This window comes from Tympanuchus pallidicinctus, unplaced genomic scaffold (genome assembly GCF_026119805.1).
Source record: "Tympanuchus pallidicinctus isolate F22 unplaced genomic scaffold, pur_lepc_1.0 scaffold4, whole genome shotgun sequence".
Lineage (NCBI taxonomy): Eukaryota > Metazoa > Chordata > Aves > Galliformes > Phasianidae > Tympanuchus > Tympanuchus pallidicinctus.
In genome coordinates this window covers 19,731,662-19,759,179 of record NW_026294758.1, presented here as the reverse complement: position 1 = coordinate 19,759,179, position 27,518 = coordinate 19,731,662, and the positions used below count along the sequence as shown (strand labels likewise).

Here is a 27,518-nt window from a genome sequence, read left to right as displayed (position 1 = left end):
AGGATTCCTGAAGTGAGGACAAATAGTCCACTGCTGATTCGGAACTACTTCTCTTCCTTTTGGAGAGACCACGTACTTTAATAATGCTTTTCATCACTATGCAACAAGGTTTTTCTTTAGATTAAGGGAAAAGGAGTAGCACGTGGAGAAATAAGATGTCATTTTCCCTTGCTAATTTCTGTAGGATGAGTACAAGCCAGAAAAGGCTTTGTCGGAGGAAGATCTGAAGAATGCAGTTAGTGTGCATCATGCACTGGCATCCAAGGCAACAGACTATGAGAAGAAACCCAATGTCCTCAAGCTTAAAACAGCAGATTGGAGTGTCCTGCTTTTTCAAGCCCAGTAAGTGCTCTCTTCTGATTAGTGCCAGTAGTTGAGGGAAGAAGGCATTTCTAAAGGAGGGTTAAATTCATGCTTGGACAGGTTAAAGCAGAGGCTTAAAAGGTTCGATCTGTTTATATGATTAGAAATAAGATTAAGTAGTGATATGATTAGAGTGCACAAGTAGTTCATGAGAAAGAAATATCAGGTTTTAAGAGGCTTTTTAATCTAGCTGAGAAAGGCATAACAAGATGCAGCAGCTGGAAGCTGAAGCTGCAGGAAATTCAATTTGGAAACAAGGCACAAACTTTGAACAGTCAGAGTGATTAATCATTTTAACAGATGACCGAAGGCAGTCTTGGATTCTGTCTCCTGATGTCATCAGGACTTAGCCGGATATCTTTCTAGAAGATACACTTCAGTTAGAAACAAAGTTAGTACTTAATACAAGAATAATTTGATTAAGCTCTTCAGGCTGTGATATGCAGACAGAACAGATGACCTTCTTTTGGTTTCTGGCATTGAAAACTGATGCACAGGTTTTTTGCATTAGCCCTTATCTACCAAGATCCATATAGAACCTCCTAAAGATCTTAGGAGATCTTATCTGCAGAACAGATGAAACTTAAGACAAATGTCTGAATCAGGGCGTTGACTGCCTCTGCTCCTTGTTGCACTTGGTTTGGAATAGGAAAAGATGCATGCTGGGGTGAGTTATGGACTTACTCATGAGCTAACCTGTGAATGAGGCACCTAAACTAACCGCTCTCAAAAGACAGAAGACTCAGCAGACTCTAAAACCTGTTCAACTCTTCTTACTCTCACTTTGAAAGTGCCAGTGGAAGGGTAGGAAAGAGGGAGAGGAGGCTGAGTCAACAAGTGCTTGATATGTGTTTTTTCCTCCAGGAGCCAAGAAGAAATGCAGACCTGGATCAACAAGATTAACTGTGTGGCAGCTGTCTTCTCTGCACCACCATTTCCAGCAGCAATTGGTTCCCAGAAGAAGTTCAGTCGGCCACCCCTGCCAGCCACCACAACAAAGCTATCTCAGGTGAGTTGTTGTCTAGAGTGTTGGTAATGAAGATTGTTCTTGACTGGTGGGAGTCTGGGAAGTGGTCCCTAACTTTGTTTTGCTCCTGTCAACACTAGTATTTCTAGGAAAAATAGAACATCTGCTAGGAAGGTAGATCTGTTTGTTTCCTGATTCAAGATTCTAAGTAGAGAGAACGAAGAATTAAGTTGGCCCAAAGAGGACATTGAATAAGCGTTTTGCTCCCCACTCCAAAGGGAAAATCAGAAAAGGCTACTGAGTGCTGCTCTGTTATTCCCTTTGTCTAAGCTTAGAGGGACAGTTTGAGATATGGTGCTATCTGGAGCCTTTCAGCAAACAGGGAAGTCATGGTTCAAACATGACCTGCGGTTGTTTGACCTCATAGTTGTTTGAATCTCCATCTCTAGAGACAGTCAAGGTCAGGCAGGACAGGATCTGAGCAACCTGGTCTACCTGTAGATAGCCTTGGTCTTTGCAGAAGTGTTGGACTAGGTGGCCTCTGAAAGTCCTTCCCAACTCAAACAATTCTACGATTCTATGAAGGAACATGAATATAATTCCTTTATATTTCTGATGAAAAGGAAGAGTCACTAGTGTAACCAGTACCAGATATGGGATTTTCATCCCATGAATATAGTCCTGCAAAGGACATTTCAAATACCATCAAACTGGTGTTATTTTTATGAGTGTGTTTATTACCACTGATTTCAAAGGAAGTAAACATATTTCTGATTATTTGGATTACTGCGATGGTAAAGGATGAAAGATGATTCATCAGGCAAATATCAATTTTATTTCTCCTCTAATACTTTTCTGGAGGTCCGTATCGGCTGAGGAAGTTCTTTTCATATGTTTGTTAACTGTCACATGAACATCCTTGGTCTTCCCATATGATTATGTAAACTTTTACGTTCTGCAACGACCTGTGTCAGGGAGTTTCATAGCTCTGATACTTCTTGCATGAACAAACATCCCCTGCTTCTTTCAACCTGGCTGTGCCTGATGCTTGCACCAGTAGCTCTGTGTACTTTGATGTGATACATACCTGCAATTTCTCCGGCATAGGCAGGAACCCACTTCTCACTGCATTGATCAGGTGGCAGAGGGGAGAGATCCCAATTGTTGGTATATAATTTTATGAGTAAGCTGCTATAACTTTTTAAGTCATCTCCTCATGCTGGATTGCTTCTTAAATGCATTTTTGCCATCTTCATAGCCTAGCAACACTCCCTAGAAACCATTATCTCATAATCTGCATTTCTCTAAGGGGGTGTTTTTTATGTCGCCCCTGCTTTTTCCTGCTCTGTGGCAGTAGCCTTTCTTCTTACGATGTGGTGACCGACTTTCCATCTTCTATTCTGGGTTAAAGTTTAAATCATGTCTCATACAGGATAATAATAACTTGTCCTTTTGCTCATGCATACTTTTTTATATATACTATCTGGGGTTTCAATAATTTTCCCCCAGACACACAAAAAAAGCATTTTTACTCATTGTTCTGTATGATTGTTCCATTTAGCACATTGTTTCCCAGTCTCACTGTTTCTATTTAATCTGGAAAGAGATAAAATAGAACACAGCCCTGTGGTTTGTGTCTTGAAGAAAGGGAGGCACAAAAAGTGGAATAAGATAAGCTGTTTTAGCTAACGGCAGAAGAATGTTAACTGTTCAAAGCAGATAAATTCAAAGACAAGCAGAGGCATGTCTGCTTTTATCTGTCAGTGTGGAAAAGCTGCCAGCGGGCTGCTTCTTATTTGGCAGACAAAAAAATATGAATTGTCAAATGCCTCTGGTTGCTGTTTAGGATTCTGTGGGCTGAATCATGATGCACAGTACTTCTTCAAGGGGCCTCTTCCTGGTCAGGCAGAAGATGCAGTGGAAATGTAACATAGCTGAGGGAGGGAGGATGGATATGACAATTTCCATGCAATCATTGTACCAGCTTTGCTTTTAATGTCTGATCTCAGTTAGCCTGGGGGGATGTGACAAAACTGTGTATAAGGGAATGCCAGTGTAGAAAGGATTTAGTAACTTTGTTTTCCTTTTTTCCTGGGGGTGTGAATATATACACAAATACACCAAAGGGCTGCTGCCCTAGAAATTACAATTGCGAAATTAAGAGCTTCTCAAAGACCTTCTGTCATCAGAGTAGAGAACCCACTGCAATAGGATGTCCCTGAGACCAGTAATTTAGCACAAAGAGTGTTTAGACACTTACAGAAAGAACAGTGAGTTCATGATAGTTCCTAATAGCAACAGCAGTTTCTGGAAGCCAGTAGGGATCAGTTTGAGCCTACCCATGTATAAACCACGGCAAATTACCCACTTATTTTCTTCTACAGTCTTCTTGGAAAGTAAAAAAGTGAAACACAAGATTAGCTGGGGCTCAGCTATCATCCTATGTAGAAGTTTTTCCCGTTTCTGCACTTTTCTGCAGCTCAAATTATGTGAGCTGAAAGGCTTAGTCCTTGGTGTTACTTATAGTGCATTGCAGGTATGTCTGAGATAGGCTTGAAGCTGCAAGCTGCACATCCACACCACTAGGACACTACTGGCAGCAGTCCTCTCTTCTGAGGCTGGGTAAGTGTCTAGTAACTGAGCTAGGTGTTACCTGCTGTTATGACTGACTAGATCATTAAGGTCTGCACAGTAGTATCTATATTTTGGATTTACCTAAATCAAACATAGTTTTAAATCCAAGCATAGAGATGGCCAGAAGGCCATGCAGCAGGAGCTGGAAACCTTCTGAGCTGAGGGAAGGTTGGCTGACAGATGGACTGGAGGAAGTGAGTGGGCCTGGGATTATGATAAAGGAAATTAGAAAGGAGAGAGTAGCAGCTCTTCACTCTTTCCAACTGCACAGTGGGATAAGCACTAGTAAGCAGCTTAGTAAAATGAGATACCTTTTTAGGAGAGAGCAGCCCCTCTTCTTCTGGACACATTGCATTGTTCTGAACAAATGAAAGCCGCAGACTGGAGAGCATTTGCTAGTGTAGAAACTTAAGGAAGGGCTCTGATGCCATATCCTTTCTGTCCTGGAAAAAACTGCCTATGTATTGCAAAGACCTGAGGCAGGGTCTTTGCTTTTCTCATTCTGCCCTTGGTCCGACTCCATGTAACAGCCTTAATTAATTTGCCAAAAAATGTATTAGAGCAGAAGTGTCATGTTGTCAGTAACGCTCTGCAGCAAGCTGCTTCCGTTGCTCTCAGCAAGGCAAGGGATGACAAGTTTGCTATCTTTCCCAGTGGCATCTGCTCACTGCTGAGTTTTTCTGCAAAGTTGGCCACTTTACTTGGATGCCTTTGAGAATGCTGTTGGGGACAGAGCTTTGGGAAAAAAGGTCTGATCAATCTAATTAAGATTATTTAAGATAAAGCAAAAGTTCTCTTTTTACTTTTCTTTACTGATTGAATATTTTAGATTCTATAATTTATGTGCCTAATGTGTTTCTGAAGGATGAACAGCTGAAATCCCATGAAGCTAAGCTGAAGCAGATCTCCACTGAACTTGCTGAACATCGCTCCTATCCTCCTGACAAGAAGCTCAAAGGCAAGGAAGTAGATGATTACAAACTGAAGGACCACTATCTGGAATTTGAGGTATGTATGGGAAACTTTATTGCTTTTACTTTTTGTGTATGGATGAGGCTGGTTTCATACTTCTAATATAATCCTGTAGTTCTTCAATTTTCACCTTATTCCAGTAAGGACGATTTCTTTCTCAACAAAAAAGTCACAGTGGTCCCAGAAGTCTAGATATGGGTCCTCCTTTTGATAAAGACTTCCTGTGACCTTGGCTGTGGGCTTAGCTCCTTATCTGTAAAATGGAAAAACGTGACCCTCTTTGCCTCTTTTTATCTTTTTGAAAACATGACAAGCTTTTTAAGCAGGAGCTGTCTCGTGTTGCAAAGCCATGTGTTGTCCAGAGTGATGGAACTTTACTATAGCACTGCATTGATGTCATTGCACATGGTGAGTTTGAGATGTTTTGTTCAAGGCGTGTGGCTGGCCAATTTGCTTTTCTACATTCCACATATCTGAAATGATCTGACCAACAGTCAAATGAGGAAGTGGCTGATAAGCAAAGGGTACACAGTGATGTGAACAAGAGAGGCTTCATAATCAATAAAAGAGAACTAAAGCAGAGTCATCTCACATATAGCACATAATTAAAGAAGTGCTCATAGGACAACATTATAAGGAAAGCTTTCATACCCTTCTTGGGCAAGCAGAAGGAATTAGACGTCTGTGCTGTTGCAGGGCTACAATCTCATTGAGACTGGAGAGATTCAATAGGGTAGTTTGGACAACAGAATGCTGCCATGAATGGATACAGGCTTTTTAGGAAGGACAGGCACAGTGAAAATATCTTGTATGTGATTTTGCTGCTCACTCACACAAAGCTTTGCTGAGAGCTCGTGGATCAGTATTAGCATGTGGAGCAAGACAGGTGGCATTGTATTGCCTGTCTGATAGGGCACTTTCAAAGATCTGCAAGAAGAGTTGTGCTTGCAGGCCCTGGTCTTCCTGCAGAATTTTGACCACCTTATTATCCACTTAAGAGACAGCACAGCAGGGCACAAGCAATCCAGGAGGTTTCTGGAGTGCATCAGCAACAACTTCCTAATGAAGTGATCAAGCAGCAGTCAAGGAGAGACACTTCTCTGGACCTTTTGTCTGAACAAAAAAGAACTCAGGCACATGAACTCTGGGGACAACCGTGGCAGCAAGTTACTATGAGATGTGGACTTCATGATCCTGGAAGGAGAAGTTAAAGAATAAAATCACAACTGTGAGCTTCAGATCTGTTCAGTGAACTGCTTGAAAGAATCCTATGGGATACAGCCCTCAGGGGGAGAGTGCTCCAGGAGAGCTGGTTAGTTTTTAAGTATCACCTCTTCCAAGCTGAGGAATGTTCTGCACTAACAAGCAAGAAACCAAACAAAGGTAGCAGAGGCCTTTGTGAATGTAGAAGCTGCTCCTGAAAATGAAGTACGTGGAGGTGGAAGCTGTAGAAAGTAACAGTGGGAACTTAGAGATACTGTTCAAATATCAAGTTTGTGTTGCTGGTTTTAAGGAAGCCAAAACCTATGAGAAGTTGAATTTGGCAAAATGTAGTAAGGTCAAGAAGAAAGGTTTCTATAGGCACCTTAGCAGCAGAACAGCCAGGGAACGTATGGGTCCTAGTTGGAGCTTATAATGGAACAGCAGACTTGGTCACAGTGGACAGAGAAAGGTCAAAGTAGTCAATATCTTCTTTGTCTAGATCTCTATTGGTAAGACCAACCTTCACCCATTGCAAGCCCCTGAGCCTAGTGAATAAATCTGGAGCAAGAAGCCCAGTGAGTAAATCTGGAGCAAGGCAGATTTATGTACTTAGGAAATTATATAAATTGGACACAAGTCTGTGGAATCTGATGAGATTCACCCAAGAGTGGAGTTCTCAGGGAGGTGAATGATGTAAATGGGAGGCCATTCTCAATTACCACTGAAAAATCATGGTGACTAGGAGAGGCTCCTGAGGACTGGAGGAAAGTTGATGTCATTCCTATTTCAAGAAGAGCAAGAAGGCCCAAAAGACTACGGGCTGGCCAGATTCTTCTCTATCCAGGAGAGACTGGTAAAGTAAATTCTCCAGGATACCCCTTCCAAAAAGACTGAAGACAAGAAAGTGACTGGGTGTAATCAGTTTTTGTTTATGAAGGAGAAATCATGCCTGATCACCATCATGTGAAGAGAGAACAGTGGAAATGGTTTATCCTGACTTTAACATAGATGTTGTTGTTACCTTCTTTCATATCCTTAGATAATCTGATAATGAGTATTCTGGGAAAGTGGGCAGTGAGGTGGCTTGGAAGTTGATGGTCAAACAGTTATGATCGGTGTTGAACACATCAGTCAGTTGTGCACAGTCAGGCCACACACTTCTCCTCCATGGGGGTGTTTTGCAACTTTCTTTTTGCAAAAGAAAAGTGAGCTATCTGAACATGCAGAATGGGAGCTTTCCACCAGTTTTGTAATTTCCTCACCTTCCCTTCAGAACAGAGTGCTGTCAATGTCGTGCAAGGAACTGGTAGCAGACCTTGCTGCATGAGGTCCCTGCAAAAGGGCAAGAGGCAGGTGAGGAGGTATTTTATAGTCGTCTCTTTCAGGCAGAGCCTGCTGGCTGACTACACCACTGATCTGTGTACAAAGGGCCAGGCTGATACATCCCCAGAAGAATTGCAGAAAGGACCTCTTAGTTCCCAAGGAAGCAACATAGTCCCATTAGGGAGGAAGAAGCCAAATTTATTTTCTTCAGGTCCTTGTAATTTTTCCTCAACTGCCTCAGTTTCCGTCATTCTTATTCCTGATGTAGCTCCTGATATGGGGTTTCCCTGTGAGTTGATGCGACCAAGGAGTTGACTGTTCCTTGTTCAGGGATGTGCCTTCAGGGATTTCTCCCTACCTGGTGTCTTTGCTTCTTGAAACCAAGCAACGACCATTTTCTCTTTTCTTGTTGACTGAAGAAGTACTACTCCAGATTATGATTGTTCAGTATGGCAAATATACGAGCAAGAAATCTTCTGAGTGCTGTTAGGTGAGAGGTGAAACTAGGAGTTTGATGGATGGCTGCCTTATCTCTTCTTTACATGCATTCAGGCTGCAGAGATAACTACTTTTAATTTTTGTGCCATATTTCCTTGACAGAATTTTCTAGATTTTTTTTTTTTTTTAAGGAAATTTCCACCAAATTGAATACTTAGCTTCAAATGTCAGAACATTAATAGAGCAAGTTTGGAGATGAAATCTAATGAGAAGCTTCCAGATGCATTGCTTAATTGATATAGAAATGGCAAACACACACTATCCAGCACAAAATGGCCACTGATGAAAGTGCAAGGCAGAAACTAGTCCTTGTCCCCTAGTGTTGTTTAGTGCACCAACAAAAAGCAGAATTCCATATGGTGGTAATGTCTCCCTCACCCTTGATGAATATTATACTGATACTAGCCTTAGAGCACTTTATTGGCTTCTTTTTTTGCACCGATGTCCCATGTATTTCACGATGAATCATCCATCAGCCCAGTGCATTGTCTGAATTCTGCTTGCTGTTTCTACATTTCCTTTTATATTGTATGACACATCTTATCTGCTTAATGTGTTTGTCTTTTGCATTGTGGAGCTGGAGCTCCAAATATGGAATTTATAAGAATGCCTTTTCTTAATTTACTTTTTAGGTATATTCTGCCTATTAGGTCTTGTTTACTCAGAGGGCTTTCTGGAAACACTGTCACATTCTCTCATGTTTTGTTCTTTATTATTCTGCTCTTCACAGTAGTTATCAAGCTTTTAGTCTTTCTGCCCTCAAACAAGTATTATTACCTGAACTTTTATTATGAATTAGAAGAATTTTCACTAAATGCTTTTTCCTTTGTCAGGAACATAACAATTTGGCAACTGTTTTCAATGAAAATGCTTACACCCTCCTTCTCTGGCCCACAGCCCACTGAGGTCACCTTGATTACAATGCTTGCTTACAACCTTAGTGGTTTTATCAGGGTCAGGCTGTTGAACAAATGCCAAAAAATGGGTTGATCAGTTCTTAGCACCTTCTGCCACAGCTAATGTGTTAGAGGCCTTGCAGTGACCTTTCCTTAATCTACCTTCTTTTTGTTGGTTGCCAAGGTGTTCTGTGCAGAAAGATGTTGTCACAACAGAACAAAAGCTTCACTTCAGATGAGAATCCAGAGCAAGCAGGAATGGTTCGTGATAAAGCGAACCTCTTCCATACAAAAAATGCAAGTGTTTGGACAGAGAGCAGCTTTTATTGTTCTTGTGAGTTGTCCTGTCTGGGGAATGTGCCCTGCTGCTCTCTCATCTACTCCTTCTTAAAGTGTGACATCTTCTCAAGGGCTCAAAGGTAGCCAAACTGGTAGAGTCTGAGCTTAGATGGGCTTGGTTTTGATTTCTGCCCCTTGGGCTAAAGCCAGAAAAGCAGGACCCACTGATGGGAATGGAGGGTTGCAAGGGACAGCTGTAGCCGTACAGGTAAGGATTTTTGTTGTCCCTTAGTTCATTTTGCCACACACTATATCCATTTATTTCAAGCTTACGACCCATTACAAGTGGTGTCCCCCAAGGGTCGGTACTGGGGCCCATCTTGTTTAATATCTTAATTGATGATAGTTGAAGGGATGAGTGTAGATGAAGGGATTGAGTGTACCCTCAGCAAGTTTGCAGATGGCACCAAGTTGGGAGATAGTGTTGATCTGCCTGAGGGTAAGGAGGCCCTTCAGAGGGATCTAGATAAGCTGGATCGCTGGGCTCAGGTGAACGAGATGAGGTTCAAAAAGGCCAAGTGCCCAGTCCTGCACTTCGGCCACAACAACCCCATGCAGCACTACAGACTTGGGGATGAGTGGCTGGATGATTGTGAAGAGAAAATGGACCTGGGGGTGTTGGTTGATGCTCGATTGAACATGAGCCAACAGTGTGCTCAGGGGGCCAAGAGGGCCAACAGCATCCTGGCCTGCATTAGAAATGGTGTGGCCAGCAGGAGCAGGGAGGTGATCATCCCCTGTACTCAGCACTGGTGAGGCTGCACCTTGAGTACTGTGTTCAGCTTTGGGTCCCTCACTACAAGAAAGACATTGAGGCCCTGGAGCGTGTCCAGAGAAGGGCAATGAAACTGGTGAGGGGTCTGGAGCACAAGTCTTATGAGGAGCGGCTGAGGGAGCTGGGAATGTTCAGTCTGGAGAAGAGGAGGCTCAGGGGAGACCTCACTGCACTCTACAACCTCCTGAAGGGAGGCTGTGATGAGGAGGGATTTGGCCTTTTGTCCCAGGCAACAAACAGGATCCGAGGAAATGGCCTCAAGTTGTACCAGAGGAGGTTTAGGTTAGACATAAGGAAGAACTGTTTCTCTCAGAGAGTGGTCAGGCACTGGAATGGCTGCCCAGGGAGGTGGTGGAGTTGCTGTCCTGGCAATGTTCAAGAGGCGCCTGGATGAGGAGCTGCAAGATATGGCTTAGTGCTTGTGGTAGCAGTGGTAATGAAAAGATGGTTGGACTTAGGTGATCTTGTAGGTCGTTTCCAATCTTGTGATTCTATGATCCTATGTTTTCTGTGAGCACACAGTGTCTCAGTATATATGAGGTGACTCCATGTGGCTAAGGTCAGAAAGCTCCTTCTTGGTGTTGTTACTCAGAAATAACCACGCATTCTAGCTAGCTGAGAGCCACCATTCAGATTGGAATTTGTACGCTGCAGAACTGAGTGTTTTAAATTGCACAGCATTTCCTTGAGCACAGCCTGACCGAAATCCTTTTTGCACAGTGCAATTTACATTAGTCACCATTGTTCAAATCCATATTAGACTCCTTACTTTCAACATCACTTGAAACTTGAAGCTATTACGTCATCTAGATAATCTTTCAAATGTTTCTGCAGAATTTGTCGTAGACTGATTCAGCCCTTTCTTTTCATTTCCCAGAAAAATCGCTATGAGATTTATATTGGCCTCCTGAAAGAAGGGGTGAAGGAGCTGCTGAGTGGAGGAGAGAACGATGCGTCAGGACTGAAGAAATCCCACTCGAGTACGTCGCTCAATCAGGAGTCTCCAGTTAGTGCCAAGGTGAAACGCAATGTCTCAGAGAGGAAGGACTACAGGCCAGAAACACCCAGCATTAAGCAGAAGGTCACTTAGGGTGGAAATGACAACTAGGGGAACAGCCATGCAGCAAAGTACCGGTGGTCAAATTTTTTCCGGCTCAAAATCTGTCATACATAAAAATAAGTGCATCTGCCTGAATGGGGTGTTAGTGACATTTTCTATTGTATATTTTGCTGTTTCTGTGCAGATTGTGGGAGATGTCTTTGCTCCTGCTTTGCTTTGCTCTGTTATTTTATCATTTAGCAATTGAAGCATTGGGACTTTTTTGTGTTCTGTTACTAAAGGAGCTGGGGGAAGGGTAGAGCGCTGTCACGTATATTCTGTCTCTTCCCCATTTATCTCCTCCCATCGGCATGTGGCTTTCATCTCTCAAGTCACTTGTCACTTTATTTACATGGTGGGTGGGAAAAATAACTGGACAAATGCTGCAGCATTGTGAATATGAGCGGTAGCTGTGAGAAATTTGTACGAACAGGCAGCTGCAGAAGGCTGGATAGAGTCTAGAACAATGGGAACAGTGGTTTCCTGACAATGCAGAGCACGTTGGTACTGGTAATTAGCAATGGGTGCTGTAGTAAATAGCCACTCTTGCTTTTTGTTATTGAATTGACCCTGGACTCAAGAACGCAAAGGACTGCAACCTGGCAATCTCTTGCAATGCTGGGATGACAGCATTGGAATCACTTGTTTGCTTCTTTCCAAGCAAAAAGTCTTCTCCTGAGTTAGCAGGGTGGAACGTGTCCAAACCTGTGCTGTCTCTGTGGTCAGGGCGATGAGGAATTACCAAGTTGGAATGAGCCACTGGGTTGCATATGTGTTCTAAAGACAAACGGCCTCTGTGTAGTTTTTAACTATACACTCTCACTTAGCTGCTATATAGAGCCTTATGATACATTGCCTCCTGATGCTCCACTTTCCAGGAGTTTTCTTGTTGGTACGTGCAGATGCATGCAATTTCTCTGATAGTTACAGAGTACTTTGCTTTTTCTCTTCAGGAAACGATTGTCCCCACCTGCTCATTTTTCTGCTTTAGCTGATATGCAGGTGGAAGAGGCTAGGGCCTACTGGAGAATGGCACTGACCTTTTCTCACTCGGAGCCAGGATTTGATGCAATCCTGGTTACTCTGTGCTGGAGGCTGGCACAAGGCAGCCTGACTGACACATCCTACCCTTCACCTGCCAGTTGCCAGCTCACCTTGCAGTTCCAGCACATCCTGCTTCAGACTTTTGGAAGAAAGTAGAGGGTGGGGAGAGGCTGCCATGGGTAGAGCTTTCCATACTTCCAGACCCTGTTTGCCCCACAGATCCTTGCAGTATTTGGCAGTCTTGAGTGCAGAAATGTTGCACAAATCATTTGTCTGCTTCCCAGTGCCTCTTGCCTTATGGAAGCAAGAGCATTGGCTTGCCTGGTACTGTACAGTCTCAGTTTTAATCTCTGATGTGATACTGTCTTGCTGGGTGAGCTCAGACAAGTCTCTCCCTTTTCACCTTACCCTTGCCACATACAGAATAGTGTAACCATTCTGGCCCTTTTCACAGAGCATCCTGAGAGGCAAGGTTGAGGCCAGCTGAGAAATGTTGATTGCTAGTATTTTTGTTATACCTGGCACAGGGCAGCTGTCCTGATGGATGTGTAACATATAGAGAAACGTCAAGATCAATACAAGGACTATTTAGAAATGTGATGGTATTTAAAGCCCAAATAATGTAGGGTCACACATCAAGAAAAATCACTGTCTGATTGGATGTGCACTCTGCCAGACTTCCCAAAGTGCCCACGTCAATTAGTCTAGTTTGTTGAATTGCTGGTTCCATGGACAGACAAGGGAGCAATCAAAGATAGGAGAACCTTTAACAGGTGCCATTTGACTTGCCTCCCCCACTGAGAACCACCATGCTTTCCCAGTGTGCTCACTGTTGGCTGTAACCAAGATGACACGCTCTCAGATCGTCAGTCCCTGCAGTTGCAGCCTGGCAGCGAAACCAGATGGGACTGATGCCATGTGTGATGTTGCATTTGCATGACACACGTGATGTGCACATTTGGAGTTTGCCACAGAGTGTGGTTGCTTCGTCCAAGGAATCGGCAGGTCAGCTCCTAGCCCTGGCAATGTCTGTAAATACTGCAGTCCTGAATAGAAACTGTCAGCGCTTGTTTAGTGCTATAGCTATAGAAGTTCTGTGTGATTATTGTGGAGCATGTGTTCAGTCCTATTACTCAAGAAAGATGCTTTCTTTCACTGGAGCCAGAGGGACAGAGTGCAGCGTACTGCACTGGGAGACTCACTGTGTGATAGTGCTTATTGCAGGGGATTGTTTGAATTAATCGTATCTGGGAGGTAAAGAGCTCCAGGGGGGGTGGAAACAAAACCAGGAGGAGATCCCTGCAGCTGTTTGTCATACTCTGGTGGTTTAAAACAAACAGTGGAGAGGGAGGTTATGCTGAGATGGAAGAAAGACATATTGTTGATGCTGAATGCATATTTGAGAAGAAAACTTGCCCAGCTGTAGATAGTGGCATTTCATAGAAAGTGTGCAACAGAAATAGAAAAAGGGCTCAGGTTTGTAAATGGGCCCTGCTTGACTTTCAGAGCGGAGTCGTCTGTGTGAGCTTTTCTAATGCAGCCTGGAATATGCACAACAAACCTCTTGTGAATACAGAGTACATAGCCTTAAAAGGTGAAGAGGCAACATTTAAATTTTTTTCTCAGCTTTTAAGATGTTCTGGATGCTGTAGGCTGCAGTTAAATTGCTGAGCTCAAAAAGAAATGATTCCCGTAAAATGCATTTCCGAGCTTTGACAGAGAAACTGCTTAATTCCTTTTCAAAGTTGTTGCAAAGGAGATGATTTGAAGTAACAAGAAAGTCAAGAAGTAAACTGCAAAATTTTTTTTTTTTCAGTTTTTATTATTTATTCTCCATTTCCAGGTACACTTGCAAATGGATTAGGGTGTAAGCGTTAAGTCTCATCTGTGCTTAGTAAATGCAGTTTTTCACTATATTTTTTAGTGATTAAAAATCTGTTCGAGCTTGGAGCACTCTTGGTGAGATTGTTGAGGCGTGCAGATTAGTTTACTGAGAATTTGTCAGGTTCTGCTTCAGTTTTAATTAATGTCATTTTGCTCCATTGCTTTACAAATTCTAGGCATCCCAGGCAGCCAAGTGAAAATGCACATTTCAGAGGCCAAGAGAAAAAGGAGATGCTGTCGTGAAAGCCTCCTGGACTCCCTTAGGAACAGGACCATCTACTAAGCAGTACTGTCAGTTGCTTGCTTTTTTTTTTCCCCAGTGCTACTGTAGAGGATGGACACATGCTCTCAGGGGGCATCAGTGGTGCATGTTGTTGGGTGATACCACGGGGAGCCTGACTGGATGGCTTTGCATGGTATCAGTACTGGCCTCTCTTTGTTGAATGTTTGACCTCCGTGACTCAGGAACTCTGTTGTAATGTGCAAGAGTATACTGCTGAGTTCCAACATTCCCCTGCATGCCTGGCTGTCCCCACCTGATCTCAGTATGAATTTCTGGGGATGTTCAGTGTGAGCTGGAGTTAAATGGGGCTTGTTTTGGGCCCTGTTTAGCACAGGTGGAGCTGTGTCTAGATGCTCAATGTTAAGACATTGCAGCACTGGCTCCTTCAGCTGCAACTGACAGACCACCACCAGTGTGTGCAAGTGTACAGCCCCTAAGGCAGCCTTTGCGTTGGTGCCTGCAGGGAGGCATCGTTCTTCCTTGCCATCCATCCTCCCTGCTGCAGCATGCCGCCTGGAAACCGTCGCTCAGGCAAAGCCTCTGCCCACGTCTTGAGAGGGGGATGTGGAGAAGGGAGCAGGATTGGGCCAGCATCCTTCTCTGAAGCACTGCTGGCTGCTCACGTATGTGGGTTCCTCTCCTGGCTGACGAAGGAGAGGCAGGAAGGTTTGGACTGTGTCCGGACATGACAGGAGAGAGGGGAGGGAGGGAAGACATTTTTGTGCTTCTCCCTCCTCTCCTGCAACCAAAGGTGAGATACTCCCCCAAAGCCAAAATTGTGCTCTCCTTTGTAAGGCAGCAGGATGCTGAGGTTTTTGTCAGCAGTGATGTGAAAGAAAATCTCTGGGCTGGCTTGTATGCATCTTGCAGATAAATCACACATGGACCAGTGAACATGACTGCAGCTTTTTAATCCAGTATTTATGTTGTGTCTTTAATTGATGTAGAGAGATAAGTCAGCCAGCAGGGTGATTAATGTAGCAGAGCTGTGGGGGAACACTGTTCAGCTGTGACGCCAACTCAGACACTTTTTCATCTACAGCCAGCCACTTGTAAATGGTTACCAGAAGCTTTCTAAGAGCTGTAACAGCTCATCCCTTAAGTGCTTTCTCCTTGATCCTGCCCACTCCAAGGGTGCTGCCTGTCCAAGTTTACAGCTCTTCTGGAGCTCAATGTGCAGCAGAGTGCTGCTTTGAGCAGGAATTTGAGCTAGCTAGCCTCCAGAGGCCCCTCATGACCTGGATCATATGGTGCATTCCTGTATTGAGGCTGGTTGTCCATCTGGCTTGAAACAACCAAACTTTTGGCTCACTCCAATGGGACTGGACACCCAGTTGATGAGAGTAGTCACTTTGGTGAGTAGGTGTCTGGGGCAGTGGAGAAAGTCAGTTGCAGCAGGGTTATCATTGCATTTCTGCAGTGTGCTTCTCAAAAGTGGGTAAGGCTTTTTTTTGCAGACAACTTGTAGCTTACAGTGTCTGCATTTTCCATTGCTAAATCAATTTTGGCCTTATCACAGTTAGTCTGACAGCTCCTCCTCCTTTTCTGTCAAGCTGCTCCTGTCTGTCATCTTAGCACCTCAGCTGCTTCTGTGTAACAGGTCTCTTCCCTTCCATGCTTGCAGAAATGTGGAAAATTTGAGTGTCCCATCTTGCCTGGAGAAAACCTGCTCTGAAGCAGTGCTGCATCGAATAGATAACCCTTTCCCATTCTGCTCATTTGTAGCCTGTATTCCCCAGCTACATTTATAGCTGGAAGGTGCGAGACATGAGTTTCAGACTCCTGTATTCCTCTTGTGTTGTGCTGCATGGATGCAAGGTTCCCCTCCCACACTTAGACCAGACACTTGTGATGTTCCTAGTCACCTCTCTACAGTTCTCAGAGGCAGAGGCAGTCTTCTGTGGGGAAACTGACATGCTCTTTTGCAAGGATTTGGGTACTTTCCCAAATTCCAGGTCATAAATTTCAGGGAGCTGTGTGGGGAAAAAAAGAAAGAAAAAAAGGCATCATTTTCAATCCGTGTCCCCAAGCACAGTGAGACGATGTCCAGAAATACCATCTGCTTTTGCAGAGGCAAAGGCAGTATAAACACCTTATCCCCAGCAATCTTCTAGGCGGCTGCCTGTTGGAACTTTACTCAATGTGGATCTCTTGAAAAAACTCTGGGGTGCCACATTTTCTCTGAAATGGCTGTTCTGAAGTCCACATTTCACCAGTATTCCTAGAGCGTTACTGAAGCTGCTCAGCATGTGCTTCTGGTGTCAGCTGCCTGGGCTGCCACAAAGGGCAAGCTGAGGTGGTTGTGTCAGAAATGTCTTTGAAAGAAGTGATCTCTGGCTTATGCTTTATACAGAGTATTATTTATAGTGTATATTTGTGCAGTTTGCCTTCGCTTCTCCTCTCTGAGCTCTCCCAGCAGCATAGGTATGGCTTATGAACTGCTTCACCTGAGGTTTCTGAGCATTTGCTCCAGAAAGAAGAGGCTTGTCAACCTCCAGAGAAACTGTATTTCCTAAGCTACGGACCAGTACATGGGATCATTTCCAATATGGCTGATGTTACTGAAGGCATTCAGAAAGCCAGTGCCACCATCCATGGCTCTTCACTTCCTGGATCCTGGGGCACACTGTGCTCCAGTATTGCCTTTAGTGCTGGGGAAAATTAGAGATGCTGGCTTCCTTTTGCACATACACTGCTTGGGAAACTGCCCTCAGTTTCTGTCACCAGCTGGTTCTCTCCCTTGTGACTGCAGCAACCTTATCCCGGGGTGTCACGGCTTCATTGGGAAGAGGCTACTTTAAATATGAGTTAGGAGGAGAGGTTGCCCTGGAGAGATGTGTCTGGAAGCCCTCTGTGAACGTCAGCTCTCTGTTGGCCCTGCCTGCAAGTAGGTACCTTCATTCACTTTGTTAGCTGCATTTAAGCTCTATGTGAATTATTGGATCACTTTCCTTAACAAGTCCAAGTTACAGCTTTCTCAGAGGCTGCACTGTTGACCTGACTTTGCTGCTGTGGTCAAAAGGAGCAAATGTAAGCCAGCACAAAGTGTTTCTATCATTCCCTTTGAGTAATGAAGTGTTCTGTAAAAGTTATAAATTGTTAAACAATAAGGGACCTACCATGGCATCTGCTGTTAAAGCTGTGCCAGGAATCAGCTGGAGAACGTGCCTAAGGTGTATTTAGCCTGAGGAAAAAGTACAGTACTTGGCATTGCATGGTTTAGAAATGCCACAAATTACAGCCACACAGCTTTTCTCTGACATTATCCTTTGCAACTAGCAGCCACTTTGTAGCAGTGATCCTGTCTGTAATTCACCTAAACTAGACCAGCACAGCAAGATGCATTTTGCTCAAGCAGACAGAATTTCAGCTTTGCCTTGGGCAATGTGAATATCCTTGTTTAACCACTTAGCAGCTAGCCACCTGCTATGGAGACATGTTGGACACAAAGTCCTTTGTCTTCCCAGAGCCTCTTGCTGGGAAAAGGGTGATCTGTGGTTCCCAGTCTGTGCTGCTTCACAAGCAAGGCACATGCTATTGACAGTAAAAGTCTTAAGTCACTTGCACACTTAGGAATACTTGGTGCTCAGTGCTGTGAAGTTCTGAAAAATTGTGGGGTGAGAACGATGTTGGATTTTTGTTTTTATTTTATTTTTTCATGTGTACATATTCGTGACAACTGTCCTCTTACTTCAGGCTAGAAGAACAAAGTTTTTTGGCAGTTTGAAAACTTTAAAATCAATACTTTCTGTGTGAGGTACAATCTGAGGCTTACAGTATTGGTGAATGTGTTTAAGTGATGCCTATAGATGTGTGTATGTGTTCCATAGGTATAGTATGGCTTCTGTGACTCAACACTCCAGAGCCTGCTGTTCTTTTCTGAGGCTTATTTTGGTCAAAGCACTTAAGAAGCTGCACACTTTGTTAGGATGCTTGTTCTAATTGTTCTCAAAATAAGTTAAAGAGTCATCAGAGCTTTTGCAGAGTTAGGCTATCCCTTGAGCTGTGCCTCAGTCTCTGTTGTGTTGCCCACCAGGGGCTGTGTGTAGCTGAAAGCAAAGGCATATATCTGAGAGTCTAAGCAAGGATCACGGGGTTCTATTTTCTGCTAGCTCAACACTGGGTTATCTCCCCATTTCTGTTAGCAGATGCCTGTACCATGAGCATCAATGCCTACTTCTGAAAATCACACTCTGAAGATCAAATATACAGCTTTACTTCTGAAATTGTTGACCTCTCTCTGTGAAAATTCAACAAAAGGGCGTCATGTCCAAAACTGTGTCCAAGCAGGACAGGTGCCTGTGATGTCTCCTGCAGACAGAATCACGCAGTAGTAGTGAGGGTTTCTTTCTGCAATTATACAGATTTCAAGAAGAGTGTTTGTTTCATCAGTGGGGAGAAGAAGACCAACAGGAGTGAAATATCACTATAAGGCTTCTTGTTTGACTCCCAAAGGTTTCCCTTGTGAGATCTAAACAAGTTGTTAAGAGGATGCTGGGCTAAGTAAAAGTATAAGGAAGGATTTTCTAGTGGATTTTCCAATTTGCTCTAGCTGGTGCAATGTTAGGACTATCTGCATTATTCTAAGAAAGAAGAAGCAAAGCCAGAGGGTAGGATTCTTACCTGGAGTCATAAAAATCTTACCAGATGTTATAGTGTTAGCTCGAAGTACTCGAGTACTTGTGAAGTCATGGCTGTATGCTTAATTGGACCATGGCCAGTCTTGCAAGACTAAGATGCAAGTTGACTGCAGCGGAGGGTGAAATTAAGAGGGACATCCTCATCATCTTCCTTTGGATCAGTTGTGATCCTTTCCAGGCAACAAGCTCTCCCTTGGGTTACCTGCCTCCCTTGGTGATGCAGTGAGTAGATGAGTTCAGAGTTGTAGTAGAAATTGGCACTTGTTCTCAGCCTGAGAAGATGCAGTTCAGAAAAAGCATCTAATTAACAGTTTCTATGGTGTAGTGCCCCTGTGGGAACAGTAACCCTCAGCAGCAGTAGTGCAAAGACCATCTTGCACATGCATGTGTGCACACTGCCCATCTCCTTTGTGCAGACCTAACTTTACTGGGCCAAACAGCAGTCCTTGCAAGATCTTTCCTCTTGGTGGCCTCCTGTCCCTTTTGCCAAGTGTAGGAGCCTTCTTTCTCACACTGTTCATCTCACTTTACTCTTATCACTGACTCAGTGGAGTTTCTTCATACGACACACTAGAGACGCAGTCCCAGTCTCACTGCTCTGTGGTACTTCTTGGCTCTGCTGTGAGGCGACATTGAGGTAATCACTCTGTCTTTTCCAGCAGCGTGAAATTTGCTGCTCTGACTCGTGGTGTGGTCAGGCTTGAGGCTATCTTACCGGGGCACTCCTTCCTGTCCCTGGGTGTGTTCATTGCCAGCAAAGCACCTTCTTCCCTGGTGGTCAGAGTCAGACTTCAATCAAATCCTGGTTCATGGGAGACATCCACGTGCTGCTGGTGTCCACAAGGACTCAAACATGTGCTTGCTTACACAGAGATGGTTTCCTGAAGCAGAGTTGTCACTCTTTTCTACAGGTACCACAGGATGCCCTCCTTTATTCTGCTTCATGTAACTGGTACTAGAATGATCATTTCCTGATAAATGAAGGCACTTAATCAGTCCTCTTCTCCGCGGAGGAAGGACTTTTGGGGATATTGTTATATCATTTGAAATAATATTTTGGAATTTAAGTTTACATTGCTTTATTTTTCACTTGAGGTGACTGTATATAAATATTTTCCTCTATTTTATCATTGCTGATAAAGTAAGCCTACGGTATACAGACAAATAATTTGCCTTTGATGTATTGAAACTGTGAGATATAAAGTAGAATTCTCTCTTGTGTCCATGTTCCTGACTATTACTCTGTTCCTCTGTGTTTTTATAAGCTGGAATAAGTGTTGCTTACGGGCAACAGAGAGCCTGCAAGCTTCTCAATAATTTTTATGTAATTGAACTCAAGCAACCCTAGTGAAGGATCTCACATATGTATAATGATATATGTATATGTACAAACTTTAGAAAGAAATAAACCAAATGTATTTCATCTTCTGCAATTGAATGGTTTCTTTTGGAGCCCTTACCTTTCCTTCGTATGCATGGGAACATGAAGGTGGTATTGGGGACTCGTAGCAACCCCTAGCTGGGCAGACCTGCTCGGGGAAAATGTGCATCCACCAGCTTGTACAGCTGTTCCCCAGAGCACCCTGCTCTCCTCTGGCAGTCAGCAGACTCCAAGTTTCCAGAGCTGGAGAGTGTGTGTACTGCATACCTTACAGAAACACAGTCTGGACCAGCATGCCTTGGCATGGCAGAATGCATTATGGCCCTACAAGATGTACAGCAAACACTCTCTATCACAGGAATCTTGAGGAGACATGTGGTTGGGGCCAGCAGTAGGGCACGTGCACTAGTCCTCAGTGAGGACAGCTGGAGTATCTCTCTTTGTACCTCTGCAACAGGTTGCCTTATGTATGGGCTGTTACAGAATGTATAAGCTATGAAGTTACCTCCACTTAGCTGTGAAAAGACAGGAAGAGAAATAAGTGATTAAAGATGGGTTTGCAAGCAGATGGATTGGTAGAGGGAGGCTGCAGTGATCACCTGTTCAAAAATGACCTCAACCATTTTACAGAACACTTTGCTTGAGATTTGCTTGGGTTGGAAATTGCTGATGGTCTAGTGAATGGAAGGAAACAAGACCCGTGACAGAAAAGCAGGACACTAAAGAAAAAGAAGGAATGCAGAAATATAGGTGAGAGTGGGTTCACCAGAGTGAGGGAGACTGCACAATGCATAGAAAGCAATTTTGTGTTTCCTGTTCTTGCACTGGATGTGGCTCATTGTGGGAGCGGAGGAGACTGATGAACAGGTAACAGGACACCTTCAATAGCAGGTTGGGCACAGAGAACCTTCACAACAGGCCTGTGAGGTTTTGTTTGGAAACAGTGGTAAGGAAGGTATTTTTTCTTACCAATATCTCTGTAAATGACCATCGTGAGATAAGTTGGTTTTTTTCCCCTCCTAGAAACTTGGCACATTAGATGAATGCAAGACTTTGAGGTAGTTACGCTCTTTTCATATTATGCTATGGAATATCAGACTTTTTCTTTGCTGTTCCTGTATTTCCTATCCTGGTTACTTTGGATACTTCAAAGCTCTGAGAGTTTCTGGTCCTAATACCTGTTCATGGGTTACTATGTCTTCTAAGAAAGGGCTATAGAATTGATAGTGGAGTGGGAGTTATACTTAGGAAGATGTATTAAATGCCTCTTCTAATGTCCAAATGAATGTTTGACTGTTTGTTAAAGGTAATGCCAGTGCTAATCACTACATCTTTTTCTATTTTGTCTTCCTAACTGACGAAGTCAACTCTGAGCACATTCTCTTTATTCTTTGTTGTCCATTTTCAGTTTACATTTCCGAGTAAGTAATAAAACTATCAAGTGAACCCAGAAGTTTATATATACAGCTAAAATCTCCACAGTCCACAGAAGCTACAGATGTCTTCAGCTATTTATAAATAATCTAGCATGAGAGAGTGACTTCACCCCAAAGTAAAGCACAGATAGGTCTAAAGTTGTCATGGATATCTCTAGGTTTGAAATTGGAAGAGTTCTTAAGATAGCAAAGTACTGATGTGCTGCGGTGGCCTCCTAAATGGCAAGGCAAGGGCAAAAATATCTGGAGGCTTTTAAGAGCCTGGAGCATTATGCGGAGAATGATATGATGATGACTCAGGTTTTTAGCTGTAGTGTCATTGCATTTTCCTGCTCTTTCTATGTTTGCTGCTAAACAGATATTTTTCAGAAGAAATTATACCACCCACCATACTAATCATTTCTCCCTAAAATTGGGCCATGCTAGAAAAAAATGGACTACTACACAGCAGATTGCCAGCCACTCTGAGATTGCTCTAATGATCACATTTGTTACAGGGTGTCTCTTCTGGTCACCATTCCACAGCTAATTTTTGGGTGCATAGGGTACACAGGTGATGTGGATCTTTCTTTTGTAGATCATCTCAAGCACACCAATTCCTCTTAGAGAAGATCATCAGCGGTACTACATGAAGCTGACATTGCCCCAGGAGGAACTTTGGAAAAAATGTGCTTGTATACAGAGGTAGCAGAACTGGGCCAGCCATGGGCAAGTAATACCAGTCTTACAGAGCAGCTGAAGCAGAGAAAGGAAGGTATGAAAGAGGCAAAAAGGTTGCCAGAAATAGAAACAGTGATGAATAAGGTAGAAAATCAGGTGAAGAACAACGGATGGGGGAATATTCTGAGGGGAGGAGTGCCTGTGCCTACGAATGATAGTGCTGTTGACTGACAGACCCAAGCCTGAGGCAGTTCCTGTGCGATGACCCATTGACTTTCCATCTGGACTGTGTCTGAAAAAATTGGTGTGGGGGTGGGGTGCACAGGGATAGATTTGCACTCGGGTTGTAGGTGATGTGGAGAGGGAAGCGCGGTGGATTTGTAACTGAGTGGTAGCTCTGTGTGACACATAGTATGGAAAAGCTGATTAAACTGATTAAAAGCTCTGTAATTGTATAATCGTGTAGAAAACAGTATAATTGTAGGCAAGTGAGGGTTTTGTGTTTATTGGGTAATCGATATATTCCTTATTTAATAGCTTGACCATTTTCTTAGTAGTGGTTTGAGTTGGTTTCTGAAATAAGTTGAATGGGGAGAATGGCTCCAGGACAGTTCCCTCTTACTGTAAACCACTACAAGTTTAATGACCCAGACAACTAAAGAGATGTTTGTAAGAATACTTGGAAATATTTGAATTATGCAGGAGCTCTGCCAGTGGCCACAAGGTTAAAAGGATGAATACTGAGAATGCAAAAATGACATTAAAAGGACATTTTGAGAAAACAAGGCCTGTGAGCTAAAATCTCAGTGACAGACTTCTGTAGTGCAGAAGCATTGTGTTTTCTCTAAGAACAAACATTACTTGTCTGCACTTGTGAAGGCACTGGGGGATCTTTATCCATGCAGTCTTGAAATGTAGGTGAAATGTACAGATGGCTGGAAAACTGCAGAAGACTGCAGAATATAGCATCAGGGATAGGAAGCTCTGCAGAAAAAAAAATGGCAGGGAGGGTTTGCAGTAGGGGAGAGGGAATGGTTTGGAAGCTGAAAGCAAGGAGAAAACTGAACAAGAGTGTAAAGAAATAGCATGGGAGGCAAGTGAACTGCATACAGATCCATCTATCATTTGAAAAAGCAACCCATTAATAAGAAAGAAGCAGCCACCTATGAAGGTTGCCTAGCACCTTCCTTTGTCTTTTGGCAAAAGGTTCATGTTCCCCCACTGTTTGCAGGGGAGATCTGAACACTGTCAGGGCTGCCATGAGGTCAGGAGAGGGTGCTGTGTGCTGGCCTTCAGAGAAGACTGCTCAGAGGCAGCCAAGATAAATACTCCTTTCTGTGCTTTGTAGCTTGGAAGACAGCAACATCCCTGGGTCTGTGCACTGTCTACTGGATGTGGAATGTCTTTGTTGGGAACAGCAGGGAAACAAACACTCACAGAAAGTAAACTTACCCCTGAATCACTGTGCAGAGATTGTTAAAAAAAAAAAAAGTGGAATTTGTGTTTGTGTGTTTTTCTTCCCCGAAGGAACAGTCTTTGTCAGACATAAATCATCCTTCTGTCCATTCCCCTCACCCTTTGATTCTGAGCTCAGAAGTGCTCATAGAGACATTCCATCACCTCTGAGAAGGTGAATATTTTTAATTGGTTTGAGCAAGCTTCACTCTTCTGCCCACATGTCCAGTGTTAAAGAAGAGCACTTTGTCTTTTCAGGTGAATTCCAGCCACGGCCTGCTAACAAGGATGTGTGTCTCTATAAATTTGTGGTGGATACAACCTGCAGAACAGGTGTGTGCCCTGTCAGTTGGGAAGTAGATTGGATGAGGTGGCAACTGGGGCACTGCTGCGATGTCAGGTGTGGAAAGCATTTCTGATGAGACAAAAGCACATGTTATACCCTTCTTCTATACCATACACTTCTCAGTGCATGTTGCTCTCCATCCCGTCCAGAGCTGTACTGTGCGGGAACATGAAGTACTGAGACCAGGGTGGATGGAGCCAGAGTAATTTCTGGAGTAATGCCGACACCAATTTTTACACCCCTGTCTTCTCCCAGAGTGATGTTTGCTGTGGTAGGCTGTTGAAGTGGGCTGTGCCTGGGGTGGCAGTACTCTCTCTGTCTGGGCTGAAACATCCTGCTGGGATGGTTTTGTGGGGGCCTCACAGCTAGCCAATGATAGCAACTATGGTGTAAAACCTGAATCTGCTACCGCTGCCGTTCCCACGCTGCGTTTCTCAGGCAACTGAGGTGTGGGTGGCAGTTAGAGGTTGTAATTGTTTCTGGAAAAAAAAAAAAAAAAAACACACACACAAATCAAAAAAAAAAAAAAAAAAAAAAAAACACCATGAAGAAAGAAGTTGTCTTTTTGTTTAGCTGCAATTTCTGAGTGCACTTTAGACAAATTGTCAGAATCCACATTCGTGTTGGCAGGGAACCAGACTCCCTGGCACGCTGATTAAATGGTGTGTGGGCAAAACGTAGGCAGATGATGGGGACCTGTACAGCAAAACCTCAGAGAGCCTTGTTTTCATTTGCTTTTTTTTTTTTTTTTTTTTTTCCTCCCTCCAAATTCCTTTTAGGATAATTTTCTGACCATCACTCATTGGCTCTGCTTTGAGTCTTGATCCTATTGACATTGGGCGCTGAGAAGATCAGTGAACCCAGAGCAGCAGCTGCTTGTGGTGAATAACCCTCACTGACAGGTAGGCAGGTAAACCTCTAAGAGCAGTGAAACTGCCAGAGAGACCCAAAACGTCAGACTACAGCAATAAAAAAGAAATTTTTACAGGTGGATTGGACTCTTTTCTTCCAGTGGACCATCTGGACATGAAAGGATGTTCTCTTGCTCCAGCTTCAGCCTCCCTGGTCAGTCTGTCCATGAGGACCCGGGGCTCTGACACCACAGGCAGCCACCCAGGAAGCAGTGGTGCTGAGGAATTTCAGACATTAGCTCGTCTGCTGCTTGAATCTCACAACTGTGGCATTTCCACAGTGTTGTGTGTGTAGAGTGGGGACCTTTGCATATCGTTCCCAGAATATCTTTCTATCTGACAAGGTGGGATCCCTTGGTTTACCTTGGCTTGCATGTTCACTAACCTTCTGTTTGTTCTTTTATCATTTCTCTTAGGGGTTATTTGCACGCTGTCAGAAAGGTAAGATGAGTTGATGAAGTCTCTGTGACCACAACATGCATCACATGGATGCTCTCTCTTTTCAGAAACACAATGATAGAGCTCCACTGTAACTCAAAGACCCTTCACTTCCGTGCAGCAGGTGATGCCACCACAAAGGGCTTGGCTGCATAGATGCATCTGAGGGGAAGTAACTGCTTTAAAATGCACGGGATGTACTGCATCAAACACTTTGGCACTCTGATTCAGATGGCCACCATGCATTCTGGCTTCTGGAGTGTAGCACGCTGTATCCTGCAAGAGTCTCTTTTAAACTCTGAACACGTTCTCCACAGCAGTTTGATTCACATCTTTCGCTAATTCCTCTTGAACTTTCTAAGAGATCTGGCACAAACAAGTCCCTAGAGGTATTTTACAGCCCTTTGGGCTCTTGCTGTGCTCATGATTCATCAGATGTCTCTTGATGTGATGTTTAGCTCAGAGTGTAGTCTGACAGGGCCTCCTTGCCGAGCATTAGGAGATGCAGATATCCTCCAGGGGACATATGCCAATCATGCAGTTTGGGACTTGTCCTCTCTTGATTTCAGAGGGTGCCCAGGCAAGAGCTATTTGGAAGCACAGGCTCCAGTCCAACCCAGCCTGATCTGCTGTGTGCTTGGGAGCCAGAAAGGTTTCACCCCTAGTTTCTCTGGGAGCAGACAAAGGCCAAGGCTGAGTGCATGTGCCAGTTCTTCCTGTACTATTTAAATGCAAACTCTCCAGGGCAGGGGACTCAACCGTGTACATTCAACAGTAATAAATATTAATCCCCATGATTTGCAAACAGCAAGGCTTTCGGGTACTGGCATGGCTTTAATAGAAAACACAAAAGGCCTGGCACAATGTTTATGAGCCCTGGAGATGGTTTAACTTGTTCGAATGCATACTTGGCTTTGAGTCACAGATGTGATCAATCAAAGGAGCAGTCCTTTCCTTCTGACTCACCAAGGCTGTTTCTCTGAATTTGAGGGATTTAAATACCCATTTGACTCAATTCAAGCTTCAAGTAGTTAGGCTTGAAAAAAATCTGACTGCCAAAACCACAGTTGTTGCAACTGTCTCTGACTTTGGTAAGGTCAGGGAGAGACGGCTTGGATGCTAAAGGCAGAGGGCATGTCTTTGTCTTTCACCAGCTGAGAGCTGACCTCTGTGGGCCATGCACTGCAGATTTGCTGGGGTGCCAAACCTGGAAAACTTCCCCTTTAAATTTTATCTGATCTGCCTTTCTTCCCAAAGAAAAGACTTTAAATAATTAAAAAAAAAATAAAAAAAAAGAAGAAATCATGCAAATGCTCTCTGCAGTAAGCTGTTCAAGTTTGCCATTCCATGCCTGGGAATCCTGATTTTGTCCAGGGACCAGCCTCCCTTATCCATTCAGTTCCTTCCATTGCAGTACAGTTTTTATTCTACATTTCCTCAGCAGATATACTGAGTCCCTGTAAGTTTCTGCAGCCCTTGGTCTATTCCACTTTGAATGATGAAAGGCTGCCATAGTTAATGGTCATTGTTGCTTCTGCTCAGGTTGTGATGGGTGTGAGAAAACACTGCATTTATTTGGCTGCTTGTATTAGCTGTAGTGTTGACTAGCTGAAGTTTGTCATCCTTTGTTCCTCCTTCCCATCTTTCCATGTGAAGGTTTCCCAGCAAATGCCTTTTCCTGTGCCATGCCTCTTTCTTACTGGCCCATTGGTTTTGTACTATTTGCTCTTGAAGAGATTCAGTCTCTATGCTCACCGTGGATTGGGTCCCTATCTGAGATCTCAGAGGTCTTCTCTGAGAGACAGTTTAGATCTTTCAGGTTTCTGTAATTGTAGACCTGTAGAAAAATCAGTGATCACCTTAAAAGTAAGCAGCCATATCTACAGAGGTCAAAATCCCTCTTTGCAGCCTGTCTCAGCTGTGACACCTACCGGATAAGGCTTTACAAATGACTAATGCAAAGCAGTATTT

General features: G+C 43.7%; 1 protein-coding gene across 9 annotated transcripts in view; it reads left to right on the top strand.

Annotated features, from left to right (window-relative positions):
• The window catches only part of PSD3 (pleckstrin and Sec7 domain containing 3), a 119,795-nt gene extending 92,945 nt beyond the window's left edge, over nucleotides 1-26,850 (top strand). For 4 of the 9 annotated variants that reach the window (XM_052700359.1, XM_052700353.1, XM_052700360.1 and 1 more), the window contains 6 exons: nucleotides 185-342; nucleotides 1,228-1,372; nucleotides 4,829-4,972; nucleotides 10,848-10,988; nucleotides 22,315-22,491; nucleotides 24,111-26,850. In XM_052700359.1, coding sequence (XP_052556319.1) covers nucleotides 185-342; nucleotides 1,228-1,372; nucleotides 4,829-4,972; nucleotides 10,848-10,988; nucleotides 22,315-22,425 — 699 coding nt within the window. In that variant the 3' untranslated portion in view covers nucleotides 22,426-22,491; nucleotides 24,111-26,850. Of the gene's footprint in view, nucleotides 1-184; nucleotides 343-1,227; nucleotides 1,373-4,828; nucleotides 4,973-10,847; nucleotides 15,764-22,314; nucleotides 23,984-24,110 lie in introns of those variants that run through there. The other 5 variants (XM_052700354.1, XM_052700358.1, XM_052700356.1 and 2 more) reach the window with 5 other exon arrangements.
• Nucleotides 26,851-27,518: the final 668 nt, after the last annotated feature.